This window comes from Danio rerio, chromosome 23, assembly GCF_052040795.2.
Source record: "Danio rerio strain M-AB ecotype USA chromosome 23, GRCz13ab, whole genome shotgun sequence".
NCBI lineage: Eukaryota > Metazoa > Chordata > Actinopteri > Cypriniformes > Danionidae > Danio > Danio rerio.
In genome coordinates this window covers 11,099,290-11,115,753 of record NC_141043.1, presented here as the reverse complement: position 1 = coordinate 11,115,753, position 16,464 = coordinate 11,099,290, and the positions used below count along the sequence as shown (strand labels likewise).

General features: G+C 36.4%; 1 protein-coding gene and 1 long non-coding RNA gene across 3 annotated transcripts in view; one reads left to right on the top strand and one right to left on the bottom strand.

Annotated features, from left to right (window-relative positions):
* Nucleotides 1-16,464, top strand: part of pdzrn3a (PDZ domain containing RING finger 3a) — an 86,969-nt gene that overhangs the window by 67,661 nt on the left and 2,844 nt on the right. Inside the window, exons 1-7 of one of the 2 annotated variants that reach the window (XM_087306665.1) lie at nt 5,667-5,804; nt 14,005-14,270; nt 14,373-14,463; nt 14,736-14,831; nt 14,922-14,984; nt 15,072-15,173; nt 16,355-16,447. In XM_087306665.1, the coding sequence (XP_087162791.1) occupies nt 5,736-5,804; nt 14,005-14,270; nt 14,373-14,463; nt 14,736-14,831; nt 14,922-14,984; nt 15,072-15,173; nt 16,355-16,447 (780 nt within the window). In that variant the 5' untranslated portion in view covers nt 5,667-5,735. Of the gene's footprint in view, nt 1-5,666; nt 5,805-14,004; nt 14,271-14,372; nt 14,464-14,735; nt 14,832-14,921; nt 14,985-15,071; nt 15,174-16,354; nt 16,448-16,464 lie in introns of those variants that run through there. The other variant, XM_087306664.1, reaches the window with a different exon arrangement.
* LOC147838174 (uncharacterized) lies at nt 7,729-10,583 on the bottom strand. Its single transcript, XR_015523270.1, has 2 exons — nt 9,638-10,583; nt 7,729-9,560 (listed from the first exon to the last, which is right to left on the bottom strand). It is a non-coding gene; the product is annotated as an uncharacterized LOC147838174 (long non-coding RNA).

Sequence of the window (16,464 nt, the reverse complement as noted above, 5' to 3'; positions counted from 1 at the left end):
TTTTAGTACTTAAGTACAGTGGTGAAGTAGTTCTACATCTCTGCGCATAACTGAGTAGGACAAACTTTTTATTCGTTAAGAAACGATGTGCATAAACTGCGATAGAAACACTTTTACTAAACAAATTCCAGTATGCGCAATAAAAAGATCATATGATTTTGTTATAAGACATCATGTGATGATAAAAATGTGTGTAAATGTACAAACCAGCAGGCTGAGCACATTGTAAACCATCTGAAATGTAGTTTTGGTCATTCTAAAACACCTTAACCAATTCAGTATTAGTATTATTATATTATTAATTATCTCCAGAATCAACAGTGTCTGTGCTCCGCGTCTCACGCCTTCAAACGCCACCACACATTCACTGCATGTCTGGATTGCCTTCTGAGGCAAGTCATTTATTAAATGAAGAAAAGATTTATGCAGCTTTTCCTACAGCAGCTTCACTGTTGATATTTGGCGCCAGTTAATTAGGAAGTAACAATGTTCTTCGCTTTGACTCGTTGGATAGAAACGCTACTTTTTTCGCACATGTTTTATACGATATTATAGTTTTGCACATAAAGTTAGGTTTCAATTTCAATCACTGGTCTAGTTGAACTGTTCAACAAGCAACTGCTTCTTGTCTAAATCTTAATTCAAGTAACATATTTCAGATTTCCATAAATGTCAACAGCGCCCTCTAGTGGATTTTTCACCTGAAATGTGTAATGAAATGTAAGCTGAGGAATGTATTTCCAGTCTGGTTTGCAGTTATAGATGTTCTAGCTCCTATTTTTAACACAAGACAATACAGTAGAGTTTGTTACACATAACTCTCCAGATGGATTAAAATAGAACAGAGGAGAGAAAAACAGAACAGTTTATCCATGTGTGAGTCATGCTTTTCCTGAGATGTTCAGAAGATACGGAGCTGCTCTCACACACAGTCACAAAAGGTGACTCAATCCTGACACTGTGTTCTTACACAATCTGAATCATCTCTCCTCAGTTTACAGGCAGAAATAAAAAAAAACGATCCACACTGAACTACAGCACAGACACAAGACATCCAAATAACAGAACGGAGAAAGATTTGTGTTTATCTAACCAATTGGTTCAATCACTGCAGGTTTCATGATGAATGCTTAATATTGATTACTGGCTTCCGCAGCTAAATTATTTTTAGAACTAGATTTCGCCAACACTTGCATTAGCATACATGCCATTGGTTGAGGTAAAATGGCACAATTCACCATTAGGTTGGCTGTATGCACTGCGGCAGACACTGCGGCTCTGTGATACACAACCTCCAGCGGAGATTTTCATTAGCCTGATGGAGCACTGAGCCATATGAGAGGATTATACAGACCCTGAGGAAGGGCTTAATGATATCTGGATATCAGGACACGGACGTGTAAAGAGACTTTCAAGCCTTTACCCCTGCTTTAGCATGTGCTTCTTCAGTGTTGACATCCATGTCAAGTGTTTCAAACGTGCAGCCACTAATGTTGTGTTTTTGTCCTCGAAGAACAACATACAGTTGATTTATTTTTTAAATATCTCATATGATGTTTTCATTTTTCACAGTATTTCCTATTTTATTTTTATTTCCTTATTTCTTTTTAGTTTGACTGAATTTTTTTTATTTATTATTATTATTATTATTATTATTATTATTATTATTATTCATTTATTTATTCATTTTCTTTTCAACTTAGTCCCTATATTAATCTGGGGTCACCACAGCGCCAACTTATCCAGCATATGTTTAACGCAGTGGATGCCCTTCCAGCTGCAACCCATCTCTGGGAAACATCCATACACACTCATTTAAACACATACTACAGACAATTTAGCCTACCCAATTCACCTGTACCTCATGTCTTTGGACTGTGGGGGAAACCGGAGCACCTGGAGGAAACCCACTCGAAAATGGGAAGAACATGCAAACTCCACACAGAAATGCCAATTGACCCAGCCGAGGCATGAACCAGCAACCTTCTTGCTGTGAGGTGACAGCACTACCTACAGCACCACCGTGTCGCCCTATTATTATTATTATTATTATTAACAATCAATATTATTAGCCGTCTTGAGATTTTTTATGTTTTGCATTGACCACAGAACAATCTAATGACTTGCCTCATTAACCTAACCTAAGCTAACGTAATAAACACTCACCGGCCACTTTATTAGGTACATATTACTAGTACTGGGTTGGACTCGCTTTTGCCTTCAGAACTGCCTTAATCCTTTGTGGCATAGATATCACAAGGTACTGGAAGTATTCCTCAGAAATTTTGGTTCATGATAGCATCACGCAGTTGCTGCAGATTTGTCGGTTGCACGTCCATGATGTGAATCTCCCATTCCACCACATCCCAAAGGTGCTCTGTTGGACTGAGATCTGGTGACTGTTGTTTGAGAACAGTGAACTCATTGTCATGTTCCAGAAACAAGTCTGAGATTATTCACGCTTTATGAGATGGCGCATTATCCAGAGATGCTCTTCTGCTTACCTTGGTTGTAACGAGTGGTTATTTGAGTTACTGTTTCCTGTCTGGCCATTGTCCTCTGATCTCTGGCTTTAACAAGGCATTTGCGCACACAGAACTGCCACTCACTGATATTTTTTTCTTTTTCTGACCATTCTCTGTAAACCCTAGAGATGGTTGTGCATAAAAATACCAGAAGATCAGCAGTTGCTGAAATACTCAGACCAGTATGTCTGGCACAAACAACCATGCCACATTCGAAGTCACCTAAATCACCTTTCTTCCCCATTCTGTTTGACCTGCAGCAGATCGTCTTGACTATGTCTACATACCTAAATGCATTAAGTTGCTGCCATGCGATTGGCTAATTAGACAATTGGGGTAACGAGCAGTTGGACCGGTGTACCTAATAAAGTGGCCGGTAAGTGTAATTAACCCAGTTAAGCCTTTAAGTTGCTAGTAAAATATTATGTATTGTCATCGTGACAAAATCAAAAGAAATTAGTAATTATGAATTATTCATTAAAGTATCATTTTTAAAAAAAGTTTTGAAAAACAAAATCTTTATTAAACAGTTTTTGGGAAATGTTAGACAAATAATTCAAATGTCACAGGATAGCTAATCGTTTATTTATTTATTTATTTTTGTTTTAGTATTTGTGATCTAAAAAGCTTTTCTCAAAACATAATTTGCCCCAATTCTTGCATTTTGTGGCAAAATACACACAAAATCGCTAAATCCTGGAGGGACTGTTATATGTGTGTTCACATAGCCCATTGCCATTAACAGCTTATTTTAATTTCCAAAGAAACTTTGGTAAAACTTCACTTTAAGGGGTGTTCATACGACTGCCATGAAGCCTTTATAATCATGTCATATGTCATGAATTACAAAGATGACATTGTTATAAGCATGACTTTCAAGAAGCCACTATAAATGTCATGAATTTTATAACAGTGTCATTATTTTGACTTTAATTACAGTGGTACAAGCTGAATTTGTCATTAAAATGTGATTAAATCATAATTACGTTCTTAAAAATAAAAAAATAACACATTCAGTTTGTCCCACAGAAAAAGTGGTCAGAAAAATATTAATGACACAATTAAAATGACACGACGATCGTGTTTATGACAGATTTATGATGAGTTATGTTGTCTTGGTATTGTCAAGTTGTCATGACAAAGATAAAGGCTAGTTGTGATTTGGTTATTTATGTCAAGTTGTCAGAACAAACAATGTCATTTTTGGATTTAAAATTACATAACTGACTAAATGACACCTAACAGCACTTGTCATAAGCATGAAAAAATATATTTGACATTCATGACATTACTGTTACTTTATTACATTACATTATGTTACACGTTACATTACATGTTACTTTGAACACTACCTTCAAGTAAGGCATTACCCTTATGTTGAGTACAATTATATCAATCTAAAACAATTAAGAAATAAATACAAAAAAATCCTGCTTAAATAAATATAAAACTAGTCGAAAAACCAGTCTTGTGTTGCACAGTTATTTTTTTGCCAAAACAGTAATACCATTTATACAGTAATACAGTATACCTAATACGGGGCAACACGGTGGCGCAGTAAGTAGATAGTTCGCCTCACAGCAAAAAAGGAAGCTGGTTCGAGCCTCGGCTGGATCAATTGCTCACGGAAACTGGACAGTTTCCCCCACAGTCCAAAGACATGTGCTCTAGGTGAATTGGGTAAACTATTGTCTGTAGTGTATGTGTGTAAATAGGTGTGATGTTTCCCAGTGATGGGTTGCGGCTGCAAGGGCACCCGCTGCATAAAACATGTGCTGAATAAGTTGGCGGTTCATTCATCTGTGGCAACCGCGGATTAATAAAGGGACTAAGCCTAAAAGAAAATGAATAAATGAATAAATGAATGAGTATACCAATACAGTAATACAGTAAAATTGATCAATATTAAGTAAAGATGTTGCATTAAGGTATTTTTTATATTTGCTTAAATAAGTCAAGTTTTTAATAATAATGGATTAATTGGTAGTAACCAATCAAATTCAAATCACGATTCATAAATACACAAAATCAATTTGTGAATTCAAAACATGATTTAAAAATACACAAATCCAATTCCTAAAATAAAAGCACGATTTAAAAATAAACAAATTCAATTCATAAAATAAAATCACGATTCATAAATACACAAATCCAATTTGTAAATTCAAAACATGATTCATAAATACACAAATCCAATTCATAAACTCAAAACACGATTCAAAAATACACAAATCCAATTTATAAAATCAAAACATGATTAAAAAAACACAAATCCAATTTATAAGTTAAAAACGTGATTCAAAAATACCCAAATCCAGTTTGTAAATTCAAAACACGATTTAAAAATACACAATTTCATTTCATTTTGTGAAAATATTTACTTTTTACAATGATTTTTACTTGAATTCACAAATTGTATGTAGAATTGTGTATGAATTGTGTTTGAATTTACAATTTGGATTTTGTACATGTGAATTGTGTTGTGCATGTATGAATTTTATTTAGTAAGTGTATTCAATTTAAGAAGGATCTAGCTCCATACTTTAGCTCAATTAAATGCATCCTTGCATGATTTATTTATCATTCTACAGGATGGTTCCACTGCTCTTCCAGTACCGTCTTTTAAAGTTATTTTCAAAAGGATGGAACAAATGCATCAGGCTCCTCAGTAACCTTTACCCTGTCTGTGACATGCAAGATTACATCACAGCCTAGAGCCCACAGGCTGAACATTGGTGCACTTTCAGGAGAAAAACAAATAACAAAACCCTCCGGTTATGCTTGTACCGCACTGACATTACAACAACTGCTCATTTTCATTGCAGCAACTTTCCAATCGACATGCTCGTGCCGGCAATCGTTGAAGTGCGCTTTTTAATGGCCTGCGACAAAACATTTTCACAACTTGTTTCCATTGCAAAACAGACTCTTTTGCGCCACACCTGAGGAACGTGGTTATTATCATCTTTGGATTACGGGGTTGAATTGTTTTTTTTTATGACAATAAAAACAACATAGTTGAGTATAAAGACAACACGTTGGTTTAATGAGAGAGGGTTGCGCTCAATGGGAGGAGATAACAAGCTCTCACATGTGTGGCTTTTAGATACAAACACTGGAGCTGTTGTGTCTGCAGGCTTCAGTAGATGCTCTTTTGCTTTTACGGTCACGTTTTGGAGTCGTTCTGCTGCTTTCTGATGTATTTCCATCATGGGCTGCAGTTTGTGTGCAATACGGCGATCAGATGAGAACTACAAACACCTACAAACCACATGTCAGGTAAATAAAAAAGACTTTATTTCATTTGGCATGTCATTTAAGGTTGTTTATTGTTCATTTTGGATCAAAATTGGCATATTTTGCATCTCTGTTTGCGAACTTTGCTGTTTTGAATTGATCAAGCAATCAAATGAGAATTGCAAACTCCTAAAAGGCAAATGTCAAGTAAAAATGAATATTAATGAAGATATGTTGAGTTGCAGTTGACTTGTCACAGTGTCATTTAGGTTTGTTTATTCTCCGCTAACATCCGCTGGGCGTGGAGGTGTGTTTTAATTTAAACTGATTAAGAAATGTCATTCATTCCTATTGAATTAATCATAATTAGATTACGACCATTGAACGAGCAATCTGGAATGCCTTCGAGTTCACGCCGTTAGCCTCCGGAGGTTGTTTCGCATGCTAAAAAGGTTGCAAAAGGTTATTTTGCAGACAGAAGGAATGTGTTTTGGAGACGGTGTGTACATTTGACAGGGTCATGAGAGGGTCACACTCCACTGAAGACGAGCGAGAAATGCAAATACTTAATGTCTGTGTGTGTTTATTACTTTGTTTATACGGTTGGGTTTAAGATAGATCAGCAACATTCCCACAATATCTGTTTAATTAGCTCTCAAGGTAATTTAACCTCTGATTGACCTCTAAGATGGCTGAAACTTGTGTGAGTGCAAGGAATAACTAAGATAAATGAAGCAAACCATATATTTACCAGTTTGAGTCAGTTTATAGATACACTACCATTCAAAGGTTTGTGGTCAATATGTTTTTAAAAAGCATCTTTAGACTTTTATGTGATTTTTAGACATCTTATAAAATCATTACAAATCACAGTGAGACATGCACATTATGAACTTGGATGTGACATATGTAGAATACGATGTGTGAATCATATGCTATGATGCAAGTTATTAGAGAAAAATAAAACATTAGCAGGGCGACGTAGTGGTGCAGTAGGTAGTGCTTTAGCCTCACAGCAAGAAGGTCGCTGGTTCGAGCCTCGGCTCAGTTGGCGTTTCTGTGTGGAGTTTGCATGTTCTTCCTGTGTTCGCGTGGGTTTGCTCCGGTTTGCACAGACCAAAGACATGTGGACAGGTGAATTGAGTATAGTGTATGAGTGTGTGTGGATGTTTCCCAGAGATGGGTTGTGGCTGAAAGGGCATCCGCTGTGTAAAAACGTGCTGGATAAGTTGGCGGTTCATTCCGCTGTGGCAACCCCAGATTAATAAAGGGACTAAGCCGAAAAGCAAATACATGAATGAATATATATACAGTTGAAGTCAGAATTATTAGCCTCACTGTTTATTTTTTTCCCAATTTCTGTTTAAAGGAGAGCAGATTTTCAACACATTTCTAAACCTAATAGTTTTAATACCTAATTTTTAATAACTGATTTATTTTATCTTTGACATGATGACAGTAAATAATATTTTACTTAATACTTATCCAGACACTTCTATACAGCTTAATGTGACATTTAACTCTTAACTAGGTTAATTAGGTCAACTAGGCAGGATAATAAGGCAAGTTATTGTATAATGATTGTTCTGTAGACAAAAAAATTATCTTAAGGGGGCTAATAATTTTGTCCTTAAAATGGTGTTGAAAAAATTTTAAACTGCTTTTATTCTAGCCAAAATAAAACAAACAAGACTTTCTCTAGAAGAAACAATATTATAAGACATACTGTGAACATTTTCTTGCCCTGTTAAACATTATTTGGGAAATATTTAAAAAAGAAATTCAAAAATCAAAAAATCCAAGCATAATTAATTGTCAGATTTTTTTCAAAATACATCAATTTTAATTATATTATGTAATTAGATGGCAAATAGATGTAATTATATGATAATATGATATGTATACTTTGTCCACCTCACCTGATCTATATCACTGCTTTACCTTTTTAAGCAATAAAACCCAAATATTGACAGAATGTATCAATTTTATTACTTGCAAACTGAATTAGCACATGCAGAAATAAAGCAAAGTTTACACATCGCAGTCATTAATTGGCAAACTCCCATGCAATCTGTTGGACAGTGCAGTGGGTGTGTGGTGCGTCTTCATGGCTCAGCACCATGTCTTTGACAAGGTGATATTTTCAACAGTACAGGCAGTGTGTGGACGATCACTTATCACCACACGATAGCTGATCAATTTTCGCCAATAGGTAATCCAATCCACCTTTTGTCCAGTTTTTGGTCAGAAACTCATAAAGAAAACGTGAAGCACTGTATCCTTTCAGTTCTTGTAAACCTTTGATCAAACTCTTATCAGAATTCAAAAACACCATTTTTATTTAAGTCTTACGCAGCTAAAAATAAATACGTCATCATTTCGTCACCACCAAGAAAAGTAAATGAAAGTATTATTCTAATGCACAGATTGTGATGTTACTACTGTTCAAAAATTTGTCGTTGTTCCTCCTGTAGTACAATGTCTTATTTTTGCATAATATATTATTGCTTGGTTATCTTTAGACACGATGTATATACTTTTTTGGACACAATTACAGTTATCATAATATTTACCTTATTTTTTATAGTCCTCAAATTTTGTTTGTGTTCTAATAAAAGGCTGGAAACAAACATTCTTTATTTGATTCTTTGATTCATTAACAAAAAGACCAGCAGCTTAATTTAATATATCAAACTAGCTGCAACGCTACATACAGAATTCGTCTTGCTTTAGTGCGACTTTAAAAATGGCTGTAGTCAGGCAAAGCTTGTCTCATTGAATTAAACTCAAGTATATGCAGTGAATTTTCTGCCCCGTGTGCCAAAAGGCGTAAGAGAAACAGTGTGAGCAAGTGAATTTAAAGTAGTTTGTCAGCTCACACATGAATGGGCACACTGACAAAGTTCCCATGTGTGTTATTGCCACTGCAAGATTCCAGAACAGACAGCAGATTGAGTCGCGCTCCCTCAGGACATTAGCCTAGAGATTCGAGTCTTACGGCGCTTTGATAAATGAAGTTCTCTCCCATTAGCTTACTGGCACATAGCCATTTCCTTGTGCGATTCAGAAGCTTTTACACACCCTGTTGGGCTCCAATCGATGAATGAAATCTCACTAACTGTGTGATAATGTTAAAACCGAGCTTCCGGTTATATATGTCTTTCTGCATTGCCCTTGCAAGTTCAGGCCTGGCTTTGCAATGTTTAGCCAAAATGAACTGTTTTTAGGTCAAGAAGTCAGTGTTTCATATGACAATATTTGTCTGCAGTTGTTCATTCTTGCTTAGCAAATCATTAACTTGCCGGTTAACTGTTCTTATTCTGTCTGTATGATTTTTTACTTTCTCCAAAATACTACTTTTTATAATAATATAGAGTCCATTAACAGGATTGAATAGCCAGTTATTTTGTGTATGTGAAAAACAGTGCTCGAGCTTAATTTGCCTCATCTGCTTTACATTACTTGGAGGGTCAAATGCCCTTCCATAATCTGAAGGTTTTTGGATTTTGACCTCGTTCCTGGGTTTAAGGTTAATGTACAGCCACAAACAGGACTCACGTTTAATATATTGTCGAGTTGCAATGACAATGCATACAACTACAAAACATACATTGACTTAAAAGTGATATTTAGGTGTATTCTCTGAACTGTAGTGTATTTGCTAGAGTAGTGTGTATTTCTTTTTATAGAAATACTGTCTATAGAATGGTTTCCTTTTGTTAGTATACATGTCAGTCAGTCGAAAAGTACCATGGGAACCTTAAAGAAGCAAAGTTCTTGCAGAATGCCAACTCAGACCTTGCTTAAAGGGTTAGTTCAGCTAAAAATGAAAATTTTGTTAGCTATTGCTCAACCTCATTCTAAACCCCTGAGACCTTCATGCACTTTTGGAACACGAATTTTAAATAAAATCTAAGAGCTGTCTTATTCTTCATTGACAGCAATTGTCATAAGATGTTAAAAGTCCAAAAAAGGATTTAAAACCATTGTCAAAACAATCCTTCGGTGCTTCAACTGTAAGCATATGAATCCTCAAGAACACTTTTGTGTGCCAAAAACCTGGAAAAACAACTTTGTTCCATGTCAGTTTACAGTGCATGTTTACTATGGACAATACAACACTTATGTGTTGTACTGAACTAATGGCAATACTTCCTACTGCATGTGGTAAACACAAACTTTGAGGACCTGGTGAGGAAAAAAAAACATTGGCGTTGTTTTTAGTTTTTGGCACACAAAACTGCTCTTGGAGCTTTGTATGTAATCTTGGATTCAGTCTAAAATATCTTAATTTGCATTCTGAAGATGAATTAAGATCTCATGGGATTGAAACGACATGAGGGTAAGGGTGAATTAAGCTCTGTTCATTCATTTTCCACCACTTATCTGGTGAGGGGGCTGCAGTCTCACCCTGGAGCCCCAAACTTTCCTCTCTCCTGACCCTTCCTCCTGTTCCTCTGGGGAATCCCAAGGTTTTTTCAGCCCAATAGACAGTGGGCCCTATCATACACCCAGCGTAATAATGTGGAAGATGTGTTTGCAGTGATCGGTTGCTATTGTCAGACCAGTGCAACCCTTATTTTCATGTTTTGTGCCATGTTGTTTAAAAAGCAAATCCATTTGCGCTACTTTGTGGACTCATGGGTGTGCTGGTCTGTAAAGGTGGTGTGTTAAGGGTTATTGTTGGCGCGCTGCTATTCTGAGAAACTGAAATATACTGCATTAGAAGAGTCCATATGCAGGTCCAAATGCTTATTACAAACAGGATGCACAGCAACACACAAATATCTTTACATATGAAAAAATAAAGGATTAAAATGTTACAAAATTATTTTCTACATAAATATAAAAACCACTGCCTCCATAACTTTATGTTTGTTTGTTTTTTTGTTTTTTTTCAATTTATTCATGACAATTTGCATTTTTATTATTATGTTATTATTAGTAGTATTATCTATTATATGCATATTCATATTTGTTTTAATAAAAACCTGTTTAGATTTGTCCACCTGTCTGGTATTGGGGACATATGCATCATATATATAAATAGTTGTGTGTATATATATATATATATATATATATATATATATATATATATATATATATATATATATATATATATATATATAGTTTTTTGACCACACTTCATTATTATTGTTCATTTATTCATTTGCTGGAAACTAGAACTGAATTTAGAAATAGTTTTGAAGCAAATCTTTGCGCTTAACAAATGAAATTAAATATTTAGGCTAATGGATGTCCTCAGTGGACTGCGTACAACATTGTTTCCTTTCTCCACAAAAGTAAAAGAATAAAGTAAAAAGTTAAATTAAAGAGGCCAAATGGAGGAGGCTCATTCTTTGTCCTCACACTGCACATCCTGTGTTTAACTGTTTTCTCGCTAGTGAAGCGTTTTTCCATTCAGTTTGTCCACCATGTAAAAAGCAAATGTGCCATGTCGTGACACAACTGACTCTTGATGAGATGAGGCACAAAACAGACTCAAAACACACCCGTAACTCATAAGGAGTGGATTCGGACACGCCCTTAATGCTTTTACCATGCGCTTTAGACTTTGCGCCTAGACCAGGGGTGTCCAAACTCAGTTTTGGAGGGCTCCAACTTCCTTAAACACACCACCCTGAAAGCTTCTAGTATACCTTGGAAGAGCTTGACTAGCTGGTTCAGATGTGTTTGTTTGACTAAATAATAAAAGAAGACCCCATAGTCCCTCTAGCATGTCAGGGGTCTTCCCTGGCTCCTCCTCCTGGTGGGTCAACCCTGGAACACCTACCTAGGTAGGCATCCAAAACAGATGCCCAAGCAACCTCAACTGGCTTCATTTTATGTGGGGGAGCAGCAGCTCTACTCCCAATCCTCCCAAGTGACAGAGCTCCTCAACCTATCTATAAGGGTGCACCCTGCCAAGGAAACTTATTTTGTCCACTTGTATCTGAGGTGTTTTCCTTTTGGAACATAGGTAAACTTATTGGTCAATCTACGTTCTCTTACCTATGGTCATGAACTTTTTGCCTGTGGGCTCACCTCCTTCTTTGCCACAACAGACCATTTATTGGTTTAAGACTGCTACTCAACCCTGTTGCTGGAGATTTACCTTACTGCAGAGTTTGGCTCCAACCTTGATCAAACACACCTGAACCAATTATTTAAGACCTGAACAGCCCATTACAGGCAGGTGTGTATGATCTGAAATCTCCAAGAAAAAGGTTGATCACTTCTGATTTAAGATCATTAAATTCACAGCCACTAGAGTCATTCACTAATAAAATGTCATCTATCTCATAAGCGCTGGTCCATTTCTTTAAAAAGGCAAGATTAAAAAAATGGGTTGCTTCCTTTTTAAAAAGTGCATTCACATGACACCATTTGCAACTAAAAAGAAAAAAGTTATGCTCGTTTACACTCCAGGGACCTAAAAATAAGCTTTAGAAAACAGGATTAAAAGAGCAGGACAACAATGGTTGATTACAGAACTGTTGAAGAATGCATATGTGCACAGAGACCTACTGTTTCTTCACAAAGGTCACATTTATACTATAGTGACTCAATTCCACTTATGGCAGAAATTAGATGACCATCAAACATTGGAGAAAAAACTAAATACATGGATTCTAATGATGACGTCAACTCAAATGAATACTGACTGCACTCACATGACTCTTGGAAGATGAGGGCTAAACCCAGAGGAGTCATGCTGAAGTTTTATGTTGTGCTGACCTTTAAAGATAGCACAGCATCAACCACAACTCTTTTTAATGGCACAATGGAGGACAAGACTCCTCCTAGGAGACCTTTACAGGTGGTACAGAAAGCAAATGCTTGAAATATCATTTTGATTGTATCTAGTGCAAATTGGGTTATTTCTTTTTTTTTTTTTTTTTTTAAGTTTGTAGTGTAATTGCATATGCTACAATACCAGATATTGGTCACTTTTTAAAGATGATGCAAGCCGTTACAAGAAATATTGGATATAGTCATCAAATCAAATTGTGCATTAAGATATGCAAGGAGATAGAAAAAAAGGGTTTTCAAAATCGTAATGAGACCAGAATGAGTCTTGTTCAATTTTTTCAAGTACAACTTCCAATGGGTTTCAATCAGAAGGGCTCATCCCTATGCCCTAATCTCTTTGGAGGGTCCCACTGAAGGGAACAGAACCTAGACATGTGCACTTCTAAACTGAACGCAGTGAAACTTCCCTGTGTGATCATGGCCTGAAGGGTTCATCAGGTGCATCCCTCATTCCAAAAGGCACTTAAAAGTGTTTTATTTATTTTTGGAATGACACTTCATTAAGGCAGCTATAATTGTTTTCTCACTGAAGTGACCTTAGGTAGGTGATGTATATTCCATTTGGAACAGACCATTCAATGAATAGTTGATTCAAATGTTGACTACTGTATATGTGTCTAAGGTTTCATCGCCAACTACTGACCTGTCATGACTAAAAATGTTTAGACATGCTTCTTTGGTGACAGTGACCACTTTGTATGAATTAGTACAAAAGTCCCATGAGAGCCAAGTGTCTATTATCAATTTAAGACTTATTATAAGAATAAGGTACAAGTACAGACAACAAAAATACTATTGTAAGTGACAGAAGGTAGATTTTTCCGATGAACCATCTGTTGGACTGCATAACAATCATCACAAATACTGCAGATGATCTATTGGAACCAGCATTGACTCAAGATTCTCAAAGAAATCAGTCAGGTTTGGTGAAGGAAAAATCATGGTTTGGGGTTATATTCAGTATGGGGGTGTGCGAGAGATCTGCAGAGTTACAGTTCTGTAATGGGCAGACATTTGTGCTGCCCAATACATTACAAACCAAGGGAGAGGGCAAATTCTTTTATGAGTCATTGCAGAGATGAATGGATGCAGTCCTCCAAGCTCATGGGAGTCATACACAATATAAATTCATAACATGCTGTACTGTACACTATTTATGTTAAGTGACTACTTTTGTCTAAGCAAAGTCAGACCTCATTCTCCTAATTAAATAATTTATAATCAAGGCATGATCATATTTTATTTTGTTATAATAAGCGCAATCTAGACGCCTTTGTCTTTCATATTAGCCACTTCAAGTCAAGTTATTATTTGTTGTTCCTAAAACTTGGGATAGGTAACAAGACTTTTGTCAGGTAGTGTACATCGTTATTCTGAAACACCTATTCCACCATGTCACTGAAATATCTTTTCTATTCTCTTTGTGCAGATAAATGGAAGAAGCCTTTCCATCGCCACCCATGACCAAGCAGTTGAGGCATTCCAAACTACCGAAGATCCCATTGAGGTTGAGGTACTACGCAGGGTTACGCACAAGACTTGCAAGCCTCTCAAACCAGTCTGTGGAATGGACAACAGCACTCAGACCAACATTACACTGCAATATTTGAAACATATAGAGACTATGGCCCAGTTGCCATCACCCACAACACCACCGAGTATTGCTATTCTGAACGGTTTCTGTTCACCCAAGCAGTAAGTACTAGTCAGAATTTTTCAAACATTTGTTCTACTGTGTCATAAAAGTTCAAAAAAAATTTTTTTTAACCTAACGTGTTAATTTGTGTTGTATCAAAGGTGTCAAAAAACAAGATGCGACTCACCTTACCCCCCAGACTTTGATGACGGTGTAGAGAAAGACATTGAGAGTAAAGGGCTGGAATACGAGGTATTGTGTTTGTATAGACACATCTTCACACTCTACTGAACGATGCATGTTTAATTTAAACAACATCTCCTGGGGTTATTTTTAATTTCGTATACCTGCTAACATTTCCCCAAGTACATTTTAATTACACATGAATTTATCATGCAGATTAAACTTCTATGAGCTGCAGCGAGCACTGCAAATTCTCAAGGCTTTGGCTTACATGTTGACACTGAGTAAAATGCTTAATCTTTTTCACCCTCTTTAATTCAGTTCAATTATCTGTTTAATAGGAGGTGGATCTTCAGAGGAAAAACATCCAGGATAAGTTTGGCCTGATGTTGTGTTACAAGATGGATGATGAGAAGACAACCATTTATGTTAGCAAGGTAGGGTTATAAAGCAGTACATTTTGTATCAACTTTAATATTCCAGTCTGGTCCAGGCTTAACTCTTAAGATTAAATTCACTGTCCTTAGATTGATCCAGAAGGAGTCGCAGCAAAGGATGGTAGAATCCAAGAAGGAGACCAGATCATCCAGGTAGGATTCATACCTTTGCCTTTTTGGAATCTTTGGACAAAATGTATACTGTAACAAAACTAAATGATTTTATTCTTCTTGTTGAAGATCAATGGAGAAGAGGTTCAGAGCCATGAGGTGGCAGTGGCACTTCTGACCAAGGAGGACAGCAAGAATGTGGCCATCCTAGTAGCTCGACCAGAAAGACAGGTCTGTTACTGATTCTGTGATTTTACAGAAAACATTTTAGTAAGAATCATTTGTTTTATGTCAGGGGTTTCTAATCCTGCTTCTGTTTGATCACCTTTTAACAATGTTAAGCTCCAAACCAATTTAAATACACCTGAACCTGGATCCCTTATTTTTATTCCTTCACTTAGACCAGGCATGTCCAAACCCAGTCTTGGAGGGCCAGTGTCTTGCATATTTTAGTTCTAACCCCAATTAAACACACCTGAATCAGCTAATTAATTAGTTTGGACACATCTACCTTAGACCACTGGTTTCAAATTTAGTTCCTGTAGGGCCGCAGCTCTGCACAGTTTAGTTCCAACCTTAAGTAAACACACCAGGTCAAACTAATTTGGTGCATTAAACTTGTTTAAAACCTACAAGTAAAGCTGATGTCACATCAGAGTTTGAGCTTGTAAAATTCTGTCATTCGGTGTTGTGGAAAGGGGTGGGATTAAACAAGATGATTAGACATTAAAAAAAAGCAAGTGATTGCTCCATATTTAAAATTTCTGTACAGAGAGGCCATATTTTGATGCTCGATTGGTCTCACACAGTCAAGTGAAACGTTTTCGCAGATCAGAGTTCACCAAGCTTTAACTTTGCAACTTATCGAATTGCGAAACTAGCCACACAACCTGGCCTTTCAGGTCTGATGTATTCTCGTGCGTTTGAATGGAAGTCTATGGGGAGAAAATTCCTGTGTGACCACAGCTTAAGTGTGTTGAAATAGGGTTGTCACTAAACTGTGCAGGTAAGCAGCCCTCTAGGGATTTTGTTTAAAAAAAGTTTACTACATTACTAAAGTGGTTAACATTAGAAGTAGATCAAAACTGTTTTAAAAAATTGTCCTAAAAGAATGGGTGTTGTTCCGTAGTTTTAAAACATTGTTGATGAATTCACTTTAAATGTTTTTGATTCACTTCAAATGTTTACCAATCTACTACATTTTGTTTGACATAGTACTTTGTGTGAGGTATAATAAATATTTGTTTGAAGAGCTATGAAGCCCTTCTCCCTCCTAACAAAAAATATTAGAATACCCTACCCCTTCACATGCAAAACAGAGAAATGGAATTCACTTAAAACTCTGGAGAAAGATCTGGAGATCCCTGATTATAAAAGCACTGTATAACGTTGCATTGCAATTTGGCTCATAGGACGTTTGCTGGTTGGAAGAGGACTTGAAACTGGGCATTCTTGAGCAACTGAATGACAAGGTCAAAGAGTTTGATACAAGTATGCTGCAGCAGGTACGATAATAATGGTC